At 55.2% G+C, this 14,777-nt stretch overlaps 1 protein-coding gene across 1 annotated transcript in view; it reads left to right on the top strand.

The window, feature by feature from the left end:
* Positions 1-13,454, top strand: part of LOC122378755 (calcium-activated chloride channel regulator 4A-like) — a 28,579-nt gene extending 15,125 nt beyond the window's left edge. The window contains exons 4-10 of the mRNA XM_043360219.1: positions 6,328-6,433; positions 7,189-7,779; positions 8,036-8,452; positions 8,635-8,811; positions 10,551-10,656; positions 11,137-11,544; positions 11,696-13,454. Of these exons, the coding sequence (XP_043216154.1) occupies positions 6,328-6,433; positions 7,189-7,779; positions 8,036-8,452; positions 8,635-8,811; positions 10,551-10,656; positions 11,137-11,544; positions 11,696-12,717 (2,827 nt within the window). The 3' untranslated portion in view covers positions 12,718-13,454. The remainder of the gene's footprint in view (positions 1-6,327; positions 6,434-7,188; positions 7,780-8,035; positions 8,453-8,634; positions 8,812-10,550; positions 10,657-11,136; positions 11,545-11,695) is intronic.
* The last annotated feature ends 1,323 nt before the right edge of the window (positions 13,455-14,777 follow it).

Below are 14,777 nucleotides of genomic sequence, written 5' to 3'. Positions count from 1 at the left end.
TGTTACGAAGGCACCAAAACTACTTTGTAAACGTTCATGTGGTTGCTTAAAGGAAGGGTGCCACCTTCCGAAATTTTTGTTCTATGAATCTATTTTACTTATTTGAATTTTTAGACGTGGTTAGCGCGTCCACAATATACAAAAAACCGAAACATTGCATTTAATACATTGGCCAAAAAAAAAAGATCGTTGTTTATATCACCACTACAACTCAAGATCGTTTGATGTGGCAGCTAGGACGGCTGGCATATCCTGTTGTCATGGCAACATATCATTCTGCCATTTGCATTGATGGCGCAACTGAGACAAAAAGATGAACAAATAAAAAGAAAGAAGATAACATGATTTGAACTAAAGGTTTCATCAAAAGAACATCAGAAAGAACATCAGAAAAGAACATCAAATAAGTCGAGTAAAGGTTTTTCCTTTACAATGCTTAAGAGATCTATGGAACCCTTCACCCTTCATGCAACTTACTAGAAAAACTACCCAATTAAAATTTTTAAACTTAAGTGTATACCATAAAGAAAAAATATACCCTTTCAAAATGATAAAACATGCTTCAAAAGTATAACTTTTATACATACCTTTGCTGATTTCATGTTTTATAAAATACTCCTTAACACGACGAGGAAATAGTGCTGAAGATTTTTGCCTGCCCAAATGCTGGCAGCAAAACTGGCAAATGATAACTTCACGTGCGGATTCAATGCTGACCGTCTCGAGCATAGGTAAGTGAAGCCGGTTTTTAGGTTCATGTGAGGCTAATCTTGTAAAAACTGCGTTGTGTCCAAAAGGTGGCACCCTTCCTTTAATTCGAATTCAGCTCGAAAAAACTGACCTAGAAACATGTCAAACTCGAAAAAGTGAACCGAGGTCACCAAAGGTCAATGACCTGACCTGACCTTCAGGTGACCTTGACACCCACCCTAATGCATGGGGGCAACATCATATCACATGTTTGAACGCTTGAAACCACGAAAAGACTGCAAACGCGCTGCTAATGCGAGCCGACATACGCTGAATCGCGGTTCCGGCCAAACATGGTCTCGAAAAGTAGGTCACAGGTCAAAGGTCATTTGGGTCAGGGTCATGAAATTTTCAGGATGGGTGTTAAATTGATCAATGCGAGGGTACTGAAAGTTTCGTCGCGATCAGCCGCTTTTTAAGCGAGTTATTCGCGAAAAACCTTAGGGGGGTTGCATCAACCCCCCCCCCCTGTGCGGGCGAGGTCATGTTTTGATAGCAAGACTGAAACAGACTTTTTTGGGTAGCCAGGAAATCGCATGCCAGAGCCTATTCAAATTCTTTTATCGGCCTTTATATGCACCAGTCGCATACAGGTACGGGATTTAGCATACGATTTCCAGACAATCGAACGACTGTTTGGAGACAACAAAGCAAGGAATGAGTGAGTTAAGTTGAAAGTATTAATTTGGTTCAAAATGATGATGTAGATAACCTAGTTATTTAAAGCTGAATATCTTATGACGAGAGCGGTTGGCATTTTTGGTATGCAGTGTTATTCATTGATTCCCGGTCGGAGCGTTTGAGTCTTTAATTTAGTGGTCGCCTCTTACTAATCATGCGGCATACACGCCGCACATAACCGCCAATGCCGCAACGTAGCTTAGATTTCGAAGTAAGCATTTAGTCCCACCCCTCATACTGCATCCGAATATACGCCTGCGGGGCCGCTGACTCGAACGACAGTGCTGCCATATCACAGCGTCACTGTCACCCCGTCCCCGTCCCCGCTGCGTCCCTGCGCCACGCCTGTCACCCAACAGCCTCCCCGATACCTCCCCCACCGCAGGATTACCGGCCTACCAATGCTCCGAGCGACCGAACGCTGAATGCCAGTCACGCACTGAGGCGTCTAAATGACAGTGTCACGCATTCCACCAGTGGCGTATCCAGGGGGGAGGCCAAGAGGCCATGGCCTCCCCCTTTGGGATCAGATATGCAAGTGGGCCCTTTGGGTCACTTGAACGCAGTGACGTACCCAAGGGGGGCCACGGGTCTAAGGATAACTCAGGGGGACCAGCGTGACGAAGGCGTTCTGGGTCTCCCTGCCTTCATTCCAGTACTAGACAGAACGTCTTTTACTCGGAACAGAAACGAATATCAAAGAGCGATTTCTATCACAGTGACGAACACAGAGGGCCCCTAACTACCTGAGAGCCCCTGGCTACCTGAGGGGGGCCCCTGGTTACCTGAGGGTCCCCCTGGTCACTTGAAGGGCCCCTGGTTATCTGACGAGCCTCTGGTTATCTGAGGAGCCTCTGGTTATCTGAGGGGCCCCTGATTGTCTGAGAGGTTCCTGGTTGTCTAAGGGACCCCTGGCTACCCGAGGGGCCCCTGGTCACCTGAGGGGCCCCTGGTTACCTGAGGACCCCTGGTCATGGAACCCCTGTTTACCTGAGGGGCCCCTGGTTACCTGAGGGACCCCTGGTTATATGAAGGACTCCTGGTAAAGGACCCCTGGTTACCTGAGGGGCTTACCCGAGGGGCCTCTGGTTACCTGAGGGGCCCCTGGTTATCTGAGGGGCCCCTAGTTACCCAAGTGGCCCCTGATCCCCTGGATGGCCCCTGGCCAGTCATCTGAAGAAGCTCTGGTCACCTGAGGGGCTCATGCTTACCCGGGGAGTACCTGGCTATCTGAAGGGCCTCTGCACTCACATGAAGGCCCTTGGTTGCCCGAGGAGCCCGTGGTATAACCGGCCCCTTATTATCAGAGGGTCCCCTGGTCACGGTAACATGGCGGGCCCCTGATCAATTGAAAAGCCCCTGCAGTCACCTGAGAGGCCCCTGATTACCTGATCACTTGGATTTAATGGCATAGCCAGGGGCGAGGGGACACGTGTCCGTTATATGGTTTAGGGTCCCCTCGGGCCCGAGGGGCCCACCGACGCCTCCAAGGGCCCTATACCAGCGCATCTAACGGCCACTTACCAGCGACTCTGAGGGCCTCTTACCGGCACCTGAGGTTCCCTTGCCGGCCTATGAAGGGCCACTAGTAACGTTCAGGGCCCCATACATGCCTATGACGGCCCCTACCAGCGTCTCTAAGCCCTAAGGCCCCCCACAACGGTGCTTGTGTGCACCACACACCAGCGCATCTGACGGTCTTTCACAGACACGTCTGAGGGACCAACACCGGCGACTCTGATGGGCTCGCTCGCTTCGCTTCTTCATAAAAGACCGTGCATTTTATGCACATTTCTCAGACAAAATGATACTTTTATCTCATCTGCCAATTTTCCACCTTTTCTCAGGGCTTAGACAGACAGACAGACAGGCAGACAGTGAGACAGACAGACAGAGGGGCCCGTCCGCAAGGGAGACCGGACCCACTGTGCCCAATCTCCCCCATCGAAATGTTCTGGATACGCCCCTGCCTGGGTTGACAGTGGCCCCCAGGTAACCCGGGGCCCCTTCGAGAGCAGGTTGCCCCTCCTGGGCGAAATCCTGGGTACGTGCAATGTGCATGCTTGGGTGTCCCAAGATAAATGACCGTCAGAGCCTTATCCGAAGGACGCCATTTAATTGCGTCCCAGAAAAGCTATTTCTGGCACCTAAAAGCTGACTCGCCCCAAAATTGGTCCTCAGCACCTATTTGGTGGATACCAGCACCAATCATGGAAAATGACCTTAATTAGCTGTTTCTGGCACCTATTCATCGGTACGCCTTACTCTTTTTTCTGAATCTGGCACCTAAATGCTGAGCGTAGCACCAATCTAGTAGAAAAATGAACTACTGGCTGGTAGAATCATGTTGTTCTGGTATAATGACCCCTGGAGTCTAGCCTAAAGGTTGCCAGTGCAGCTACACTCTAAGACAGCCCCGTAGTGATCTCAGCATTGTATATGACGTTTAAGTAAGCAAATAATATTGATTTGTTTGAAAAAACAATGTCATTTAAATATTTAAAAGTACTTATTTGTAATGCTTAAAGGGAAACATTTTTGTGAGTAATTGTCTCGATTTTGACCATTAACACGGGTATTGTATTTTTTGACGTCATCAAATAGCTCCAAAAAAGAAATGTAATGTTTTCATTCCGTTCAAGGCCGCTGAAGAAACGCGGGATCTTGCGTGGGACATTGTCCGTTGTTTGTCGCGCAGAGTTGTGCCGTGGTTGTGCCTTTTTCATCCGTTTCTTACTTATGTCATATGTTATTATTATTATTATTATTATATCGTTTATTCCACTAACCACGATCATCGGGTGGGCGTTACAGTGGAACATTGCCAATTCCAACACATCTGTTCATGTGTTGGAATTCAAAGCTTCATGTGTGCATGAAGCTTTGATTTTGTTTTTGGTTATTGTGTGGCCGGTCAGTCAAACGCCCCTGTAGAAACCGGATGCTGCGTTTGATCGAGATGGAGTCAGACGATGATTGCAGAAAGCTAATAATATTGAAAAGAGGGCCGGTTGCGTGGCATGTCTGTTCAGAGTTGACATTTTGCTTTACTCCAGTTTATGACCTGAGAGCCTGGCTGGAAGTGACGGATCCAAACTTTTCACGTTAAAATGGCTGAGAGTGCAATAATCTCTAGTCTCTACATAGCGGGCTGGTATAGGAGCGTTTTGCTATGCTGCACCATAGCTGGCTAGTGATTCTCTTTTGGCTAGAAATGGCATTAATCATTATCTCCACTGGCGAAAATGGCACTTGACATCACCGAATGCAACGTTCATGTTGTTAGGATACATAAAATCAGGAAGATTACGCGAATTAGATAGGCAAACGTGGAATAAAATAGGTGCTGGATGTTTTGGTTTTGGTGCTGAATCAGCAAACAGCAAATACGGAGTTCAACTAGACGATCTGGCAACTTTAGGCTGTGTGGAAGCAATTAGGTGCTAGATTCAGATATTAGGGTCGAATAAGCATTTTGGGGCTAATCAGCAGTTAGGTGCCAGAAACAGCTTTTTAGGGACCAGAAACAAATATGCCCCTTATCCGAAGTACTGGCCCAAACTGAAAACAATGTGAAGCCCTCTGAGGCCATTGTGAGGCCCTCTGTGACCAGCGTGGGGCCAGCTGTCATCTGACTTCAGACGCTGGTGCTGGGCCCTCAGAAGCCAGCACGGGGCCTTCATAGGCTGGCGTCGGGCCATTAGAGGTCACTTCGAGGGCCTCGGCAGCCATACTTCAGATCGTATGCATGTTTGAGCCCCCTGAGGCAAGAGTGGCCCTTAAAAGCCGGCGCGGAACCCTCAGAGGGCAGCATGGGCTTCTAGAGACCGGCGTGGGTTCGAGAGCGGTATAGGGCCATCAGACTGACTCAAAGGCTCCCAAGAGCCAGCGTGGGGCCCTGGGAGGTCAGCAATAGTATGGGTCTCCTGAGGCCATTATGGGGCCGGCTGAGGCCAGATTCGTTCACTCTGTTGCCGAAGAGGGGCTTTCAGAGGTCAGAATGAGCCTTCAGAGTTTTTAGATTGCCAAGTCTGCCTAAAAAGGCTCCCTCACATGGCGAAAGTGGCAAAGAACCGCACCTGCGCGTGGATTAAGTATGCTACCACTGGGGCCCCTAAGGTAAGGGTGGGGCCCCTTGAGCAGGTTTGGCCTCCCCCTTTTCAAGATCCTGGATACGCCACTGCATTCCACGCACACAGTGATACAGAGCGTGTTGTGGCGCCCGGTGCGGGATCAAAGTGGTACGGGCGTCCCATTGTCCGTCAGCCGATGGTCGGTCGGTCGGGACGGGAGAGGTGCCGAGGCTAAACGGTGCTCTGTGGTGGGTCCGGGGACGGTCTCTCTCTCTCTCTCTCTCTCTCTCTCTCTCTCTCTCTCTCTCTCTCTCTCTCTCTCTCTCTCTCTCTCTCTCTCTCGTTTGCTCACATGTCACGTCTCTGCCTCCTCTCCCCCGCTCTTCCCGTTTTGTCGGGCCGACACCGTCAACCGATCGGGCATAAATCGGCGGTGCGCGGCTCGGTGCCAGCTCCGGCTCTGCCGACCCGTCACGGCAGACACACCAGACCCGTCACAGCAGACACACTAGACCCGTCACAGCAGCCCGTCGACACACTCGGAGCCGCCGCCGAGCCAGCCGACCTGTCATGTCCGGCGCTATGATGGTTTCCATCAATTGTGCTCCCTGACAGCGCGCTAAATCAGGCGGGTGCAAAAACCCACACGGTCGACAGGCTCAGTCGGTTGTCGGCGCGGTGGCTCCGGCCGACGGGCGTATCTCACCGCGTTAGGTATGACATGTGCATGCAAATGTCGGCACCGGCGCCGGTGAGCGGCTCTAAGTGGCTGTGTAAACGGTCTGTCGGGCGGCCGGTGACAGGGTGGGCGGTCCGTCGGCAGGAGCGGCTGCCGGGAGGCCTCCAACGACTGCACCTTCGCGCCGTTCCGGAACGGCAGCAACGTCAACGTCACGTCCTCCATCATGTCGCTGCAGGCGCTGGACCAGGTAAGGCGCGCTCAGGGGCGGCGGGCCGAGTCGGCGGCCGGTGCGGCCCGCCCCGGCGGGGATTGTGTACGGGACAGTGGGCTCGGGCAGAGACGGACGGGCCAACAGTGGGAGGTCCGGGCGCCGCAGGTCCGCTGGTGGTCACCGAGCGCTCGAGTCGAATGTCAATGATTTCCGCTCCCCCACATCCGTGCAACACTCAGGCGTCACTGGAAACGAGCCTCCGGCCGCGTCCGTAAAGTAGCTGCGAAATTGGATGCGTTTGCAATACCAATAACTTTCGGCTTATCCAATTTGCCATGACCTTATACGAAGCTTACTTATTTTCATCTGCCTTCCATAAAAAAGGCTAATTAACCTAGGCCAAACTGCACTTCATTCGCGGGCCCAACTCTACGGAAGCCTCTCCAATGCCACCTCACATTTTATCACATACGCCTTCTGCAAACTGAATGCGTCAACCGTCAAAACCTGTGCAGGAGTCCTTTTGAATAACGTCGCTGCTTCTGCACGTCGCTGTGTGTAACTTATCTTTTAGCGCTCCGAGACATCGGAAATGAAAAATCGTGAGCCACTCACTGCGCAGCTATCTGGGCGGCTACCATTGTCCTTCGTTTATCACTGCAAGATTTGCACCAAAGTGCAAGCAGCAGCCGCGCAGGGACACCATTTTTCATATAATCCCTGCTCTCCTGACGGGTGCCTGTGCGGCTGACAGCGGCGACATCGGCTGACCCTGAACCCGACGTTCCCAGGTGCGGTACTTCTGTAACGCTACTACCCACGACCGCACCGCGCCGACCAAACACAACCTGCTCTGCGGCGAGCGCTCCGTCTGGGAGGTGATGGAGACCCACGAGGACTTCCTGCTCCGCAACAACCCGCCCAACGCCTCGCTGGCGCCGCCGCCGCCCGCCTTCCGCGTGGTGAAGGCCTCCGCGGACCGCCTGTTCCTCCTGCTGGAGAGCTCGGCCACTATGCGCCACCAGGAGCGCTGGGACTTTGTCAGCAACTCGCTGCGCAAGTTCGTCAACTGGGACGTGCCGACGGGTGTGCAGGTGGGCATCGGCCACTTCGGCGCTATCTACCGGACCGACCGCAACCTGACGGCGGTGCCCGACTCGCGCGTGGGCCGCGGCGAGCTGGCCAACCTGCCGCCCATCGCTGACGATGTCACTGAGGACAAGAAGAGCTGGCGCGCGGCGGTGGACGGCGCGCTGGCTGCGCTTGGCGACCGTGCCGCCGGTACCACGCTGGTCTGGGTGACCGGCAACCAGCCCAACAGCCGCAGCCAGCCCACCTACGGAGACGTCCAATACATCATCGGAACGCTCAAGGAGAGAAAGGTAAGCACCGCCATTGGTTACGGTCAGGGAAGCTCCAACTCGAATAGAGTAGCGAGCCTTGACGGATAATCAATGTGCACCTAAGGCATTCATGCATGGCACGAATGGTTATTGCGGCTGTGCTACCGTTCCTAATACGTACTGATAATTGAGTTAGCATCTGCTGCAAACATATTCCCTCACTTTGTTTTCAACCGACTGAAATGTAGGTATATCACATCTTTATTCACGGGTGACGTCCGTTCGTCCACGGCAGGTGCGGCTGGTGCTGGTGTTCTACCCGTCCGTGACGCCGGGCCTGGCGCGCGCCGCCACCGAGACCGGCGGCGAGGTCATCACCGTGGATGACGTGCGCCAGGGCGACCAGACCTCCATCAGCGTGTTCCAGGCGCTGGCCGACGCCTACCTGCTGGCGCTGGAGCGGTACTGCTCGGACCGCGGCCGACTGCGGGTCCGCCTGGAGGAGCGCCAGTTCGTGGGGGACGGCCGACAGGCGCGGGGATCCTTCCTGGTCGACTCGACGCTGGGCGTCAACACCACCATGACGGTGCTGTACCACGACCGCAGCGACATCGGCTACGTGAAGCTGAAGCGGCCCGGAGGGGAGATGGAGCCCGTGTATACGTACCCCGACAGCACCAACCACCTGCAGTACGTCAAGATTGACACCGTGGTGAGTAAGGTCGCATGACGCGACAAAGGGTGTTCAGCCTTCACCATGTTTCTATCAACAATATAGTGATATTTTATGGGCTTTCACGCATTTAAGTCCAGAACACACGATTGGTCAGTATTCTACTGGCGCTCCTTTGCTCCTCACGTGAGCTGACCTCGCTTCACCACCTCTCCTTGCAGCACGGCCAGTGGGAATACGAGATCGACAACCTGGCGCCGTCGCACAGCAGCGTGTTCGTCCAGGTCACCTCGTCACCGGCCTCCACGGCGGGCACGGTGCGGGCCCAGGTGTGGACGAACGCCGACCGCGCCGGTCGGGTCAACACCACCACACAGCCGCTGGCCGTCTACGCATCGGTAAGTACAGGATGCTGATTGCATGAGGGTGAAGCAATTTGGGTGGAGGAACGGAGCGTGGTGTTGGTTGAAGGGGATGGATGGGATGGAGTGCACTTACGTTTTCAGATTGTGGCTCCCGGAAAGAGTTGGTCGTAAGATAAGATTGGTGGGAAGAATTAAATGAGTTTGGGATGTGGCTGGCTATTATCTCTGATTAGCTTAATTAATTTGTATGATAAACGTGCATTTAATGGCCTGTTGATGGTGTGCTGCGTCTCTGGTGACGACTAGTCTCCCGAGCAATTCGTTCTGCATGCAGACACTTGTAGGCACCCAAGCTGGCATTAGCTCAATTCACAGCCGAGAAAACGACAGATGGCTGAGCTTCTAAAACTCCCTGAAATACACGTCCAGCACTTTGTCTCCATGTTTTCCCAGAAGTATCGTTTTAGTATCACCTCTCCCGCATTGTTTCCTGTCTCCGGCACTGAGCACTACAAGCGGGAACTGTGTCACAATAATGCCGATAATCTGTACATGACTCGCGCTCACAAAGGCTCCAACTCACACGACTTACACACCTAAATGTTGGTACAGCTTCATATCTCCGCCACTGCAGCCGAGAAAGCCCACTGGCGTGTAGTTTCTGTGAGCCGTGCTGATCACCCTGGGAGCAAGGCGGCCCTTTTTTTCGGCGCTAAGTCCCGACCAAGGCCGGTGGCTTGCTCGGTGGATGTGCCGCTGCGTCAAAAACGCCCACCGGCCGGCGCCGGCTATCTGCTCCGGTCAGTGGGAGCCGGCGCCGGCCGCTGACCCGCTCGGGAGGGAGGGGCCTCTCGCGCGGCGTGCAGCTGGGAGAGAGCGCGTCTGGGCTCCGACGAGCCACGTGCAACTACGCACTGCCACCTGCCACTTTAGACACACTCGTGATCACTGAGTCGTGGGGTTGGTGCTGCTATTACTAAGATTGTTGGCGTTGTGGATATTTGTTTATCGGAGACCTGCACCAGCACGGGACCAGTATAATGAATATTTATGAACACCGGTAGTATAGTTTGCAAGGTGCTATATTTAGAAATTTCATGGTCCACGTTGAATTGCGAATCTTCCATGCCAAGGACCTTTGCTCTTTTTTCTTCACGGCACAATGCGCGACTGCAGCCGGGAGCCGTTGTGCAGAGCACGGGACGAGGTACGGACCATGTTTTGACGAGTGTGAGTCGTCACGACCAGCTGACATGTGCACGACCCTGTGACAAGGCTCCATGATGAAGGGCCCGCTGAATGGGGAACAATGCGCCGGCGGGCCGGGTCAGGGCTGCCTTCACGCCCGCTCCTGGGAGGACCTCCCGCTGGGTGGCTGCCTTATGGACCGTCCGTGCCAGGCTGCTATAATCGGGGATTGACGAGTGTGGCGCGATTTATCGCTGCCTGGTGTGACATGACGCCTTACACTGGCGTACAACAACGTACAGCTCCATAACCGCCAACTATAACGAGCTTCTGCGCGCCGTGGCAGCCCCGACAGAGCAACCCGTTCATGAGCGCGGGACATATTGCCCCAGCACGCCACGGGGTGCATTTGTGGACACCGGCGACAGTGGGTAATTCAGAGCCCTTTAGTCGTCCGTCATAACAGCAAATATCGTTAGCCTGTCGGTGTCATTGTTCCGAGCTGCTGACATGGCACCCTGTCTTCTCTCCAGGTTTGTTTATTATTCCGTGTTGGTGACACGTCACCCTGTCCTCTCCCGCAGGTAATGCAGGCCAGCGCTCCTGTTATGGACGCAGAGGTGTGGGCCACTCTGACCCGACCGAACGGAGAGGAGACCCGCGTCCAGCTGCTGGATAACGGCCTGGCCGGTGAGTGGCCCACCTCCCGTCCATACAGCACACCTGTGCTCGCCCCTCATATACCCCGCACCGTCAGCCATTGACGGGGCAGCTACTTTGATCGTGTGGGTGGGTTCGCGGTGATCCTCCCTGATGTGACGTATGCACGCTGCTGGGCGGGCACAGAAGCTTTGATGTACACCCGCTCATCCGACAAGAAAAAGAGGCGGCGGAATGCTTACGTCGCTTTACAAAGTACGGTCGTAGTAGGGGCGTCATGCAATGGGCAGCTCAATGTAATCCCGGTCAGGGCCGCTCCAAACAGGAACTGGGCGCACGCCCAACTCGGCTTAACTTGTCCAGCGCTCTCGTCCGGTCTTACGCTGTCATGTGGTACACGGCGACGGACGCTGACCGTGTGCGCTGCCGTGGCTCTTTGTCTCGGGGCTCGATGAAATGGTGCTCTCCGATGGGCGCTGACCGAGTATCGCCGCGTTTCCTCTGCCTCAGAGCCGGACGTGCTGCGCGGAGACGGCGTCTACTCCCGCTATGTCACCGGACTGGGCTCGGCGCCGGGCGGCTCTGAGGTGCTGCTGACGCTGCGGCTGACGGTGGGCGGCGCCGCGGGCCGCGTGGTGACCGGTCGGCGGCTGCAGCCGGCGCCGCGGGCCGTCCCGGTGGACGGCTCACAGCCCTGCTGCGGCTCCTCCGTCGGCGAGGTCACCTCCGTTCCCGTGTCGGACCTGAGGCGAGAGGTGGCCGGCGGCACGGTGCGGGTCGTCCTGCCGCCGCCCGGACGGGACCTGATGCCGCCCAGTAGGGTCACTGACCTGAGGTCACGGGTGGACCCGACCAAACAGACCATCACCTTCAACTGGACCGCACCCGGAGACGACCTCGACCGACCCAATACGAGAGGTAAGCAACGCTCTCTAAATCAATTTATCTAAACGTATAAATCTAATTTACGGTCATGACTTTTTGTCGAGAACCGTAGAAATGGTGCTATCATAATACATAAATCCCACCTGTGGTATACCGATTCGCTGAAGCCCTGTTTCGGTTTCAGTGGAGCGTTACGAGGTGCGGTACTCGGAGAGCCGTGACCAGCTGAGAGACCACTTCTCTGACTGCATGGGCGTGCCGACGTGGAGCGAGCCGGAGCCGGCCGGCGCCGCCAGCTCTGCCACCGTCGGCGTCCGCACCTTCGACACCCTGCTCTTCTTCGGCATCCGGGGAGTGGACGCGGTCGGGAACGCGGCTCCGGTGTCGAACCTGGTGGCCGTGGTGGTGCCGGCGCCGCCGCCCACGCCGTCGCCGCCGCCGCCGACCGGCACCACGGCTCCCGTGCAGCCCACGGCGCCGCCGTTCGATAACCGGCTGCTGCTGATCGTGCTGCTCTGCGTGGCCGGCGTGATCGTCCTCTGCGTGCTGCTCGTCATGTACTACTTCCTGCTGTACAAGCGGAGGAAGCCGGCGCCTGACGAGGGTCTCCAGGGCTACGTCAACACAGTGGCGATGACTACCGAGCTCAGCCGAGAGTCGACGCCCGTCAAGGTGCCGTTCGACCACGAACGGGAGGGCTTCTCCACTCCGACAGCACAGGAGATCTCCTCCCAGCGCTGGGCGGCTCCGGACATCCTCCAGTCGCCGAGGGGAGCGCCGGTCCCGGCCGCCGGCGGGCCGGGGCTGGGGCTCGGCCGGGCCGGCCGGGCGCGCTACAACAGCTACCAGACGCCCTATGTGGAGGATATGGCGTACGACGGCCGTTCTCTGGGCAGCACGCCGCCCGGCGGCTCGGTGGCCTCGCTGGCGTCTGCCGGCCGGCCGCGGCCCGACATGACCGACTCGCCGTGGGGCCGCGGCGCCGACGGCCGCGCGAGACTCGCCACCTCGGGAGAGTCGTGGGGCCGGCCCGGAGAGCTCGCCGGCAGACTCGACTCGCCCGGAGAGCCGTGGACGCGCGGCGGCGCCTCGCCCGGCTCGCTGGGCTCACAGTCGAGTCGTGCGGACATGAGCTGCGGGGACTTGGGCCTGCCCAGTCCGGCGAGGCCTGGCGACCGACGCCGGCGCAACGTCACCCAGGTATAGCCCGCGCCTCTGTCTGCGTGTGAATGTGCGCTGGACGCTGGCAGGCCGACAAATGACCAATGTTTTATCTGTGGTCGGACAGTGCTCTGCTGTGCAGCCGCTCAGCTCGTGAGAATTAAGCCGTCCGTGCAGACCTGGCGCAGCTCTGCGGTCCGCCCTCGAGTGGTAGCTCTGTGATCGCCGCGATCGGGCCGCCGCGCCGCTCACGCCCGGCCCATGCGTGGCCGCGTCACGCTATGTCTGTGTCTTCCGAAAACGCCGCGCACCTCGGCGCCACACCGGCGTGTCGACGCGTATCTGATGTCGGTCCCGCGGGCGCGGCCGCACTGAACACTATCGGTGGAATCAGGCCGCCGGACCGCCGGGCAGCGGGGCCCTCACAAACCGGGTCCATGAACCGGACACGGCAGAGTGTACTGATAATTGACACGACAGACTTTGTATGGTAGTGCTTTGTACAGAATGCTGCTGCAAGTGCCTTATATGGCCAGGAGGTTACTGTAGTATTTTGTAGCGTTAGCGTGTACACAAGCGACGAGAACTATTTGAGACCTGTTTTGTTCGTGATCTCTGTTTGGATTCGTTGCACCGTTTGTTTTGTGTAGCTTTTGAGAATGGGTGCGTTCGCCTTATTTTAGTGCCCATGTGTGTCCCTGTTGAGTCGGCTATCACCGGCTGCTTCATATAATTTCTAGTCACAAGCATGTACAGAACGAAATATACGACAAAAATGACCATTATCGTTTTCAAATGGCCACCAAGGGATAATTTAATTTTTTATTTAGGTACATCACTTTCCCTTACATGCTCTATATTTCATTTCTCACTTTAGACATGTCACATGATGTCTGTATTTCATATTTCTCCAAATAGTTTGGAGGATCTCCCTTCCATTCTCACATCATTGGTTACACCCACTCTAGGAGGAAAGTAAATAAGCTATCGGTGCGGGGTCTAAAAACACCGCGGTGGCGTCTAAATGCAGAGAAGGCTATTACACAATACACAGCTTTCTTGTTTGGCTCGACATATAAGCTGAACAGTAAAGCGCAACAGGGTAAACAGGGGCAGGCTGCAGCGCATCAAACCAGCCTGCACAGCTGTATCGGACGATCGAAGGGCCGTGACTACCCACCAAACACTCAGCGGAGCAAATTGCACCCGGCTCAAATTGACAGCTAGTGGAAGCCTGCCAGATTGCATTGAGCGTCGGATGAGAGTTTTTGCGGCCATAACTGTCGCTCCCGACACATGCAGAGCTATTATGTGATTACGTTTGCGTGGCGATAACAGCCTATGTGTTAAAACGATAAGTGATGCAATGAAAGGCGAAGGAAGGACAAAGGATGAAAGAGAAAAGCTTGTACACATGCGTCGTAGACGAAGGGCCAGTTTCAGATAGGTCAAATCAATATTTATGATAGGACGCACGAACATGTTATGAACAATAAGTTGGTTATCTTTACATAACGTGCACACTGCACAATGCACATGCACAAGAGCATTGAATAAATATTCCTGAGAATCGTAATCCAATATGAAGAAGCAGCACTCCTTTTCTCAGGTAACACTACCACTTTCCCTTTTGTAGGAGGCACAGGGCGCCATTCCGATGTCTCTGCGACCCTTCCCCTTCCCACCGGAGGAGCGGCGGACCGCTCTCTCGCCACCCCGGCAGCTCTCGTCCCGGCCCTGCCCGGCGCCCGTCCGCCTGTCACCTCCCGGCGCCTACTCTATGAACGGTCACCCGTGCTGGCGCGACGCCTCTCCGCCCGTCCTTTGATCACCGCTAATTTATCGTTCCCGTCCGGGACAAATGCAATTCAAATAAAGGCGTGACCCTCATCATTGTCGGCCAGAGCAGAATTTATGGACGCCGTTTCAATTACGTCTCTATTTTCCGCTATTTACGGCCATCCATTCAGCCTTTCATTAGGTTTTTACGCAACAGCAGAGGCGGCCCCAGTCGGGACCCCCGGTGGGCCGAGTCGTTTTGAAAGTGACAATATATGGCCATGGGCTGGCAAGGACACAGACAACAGTCTCAAGAAAGTTGTCTG

This window comes from Amphibalanus amphitrite, unplaced genomic scaffold (genome assembly GCF_019059575.1).
Source record: "Amphibalanus amphitrite isolate SeventyFive unplaced genomic scaffold, NRLGWU_Aamphi_draft 000064F_arrow, whole genome shotgun sequence".
NCBI classification, from domain to species: domain Eukaryota; kingdom Metazoa; phylum Arthropoda; class Thecostraca; order Balanomorpha; family Balanidae; genus Amphibalanus; species Amphibalanus amphitrite.
The sequence above is the reverse complement of the archived record's forward strand: the minus strand, read 5'-3'. Positions and strand labels throughout refer to the sequence as shown.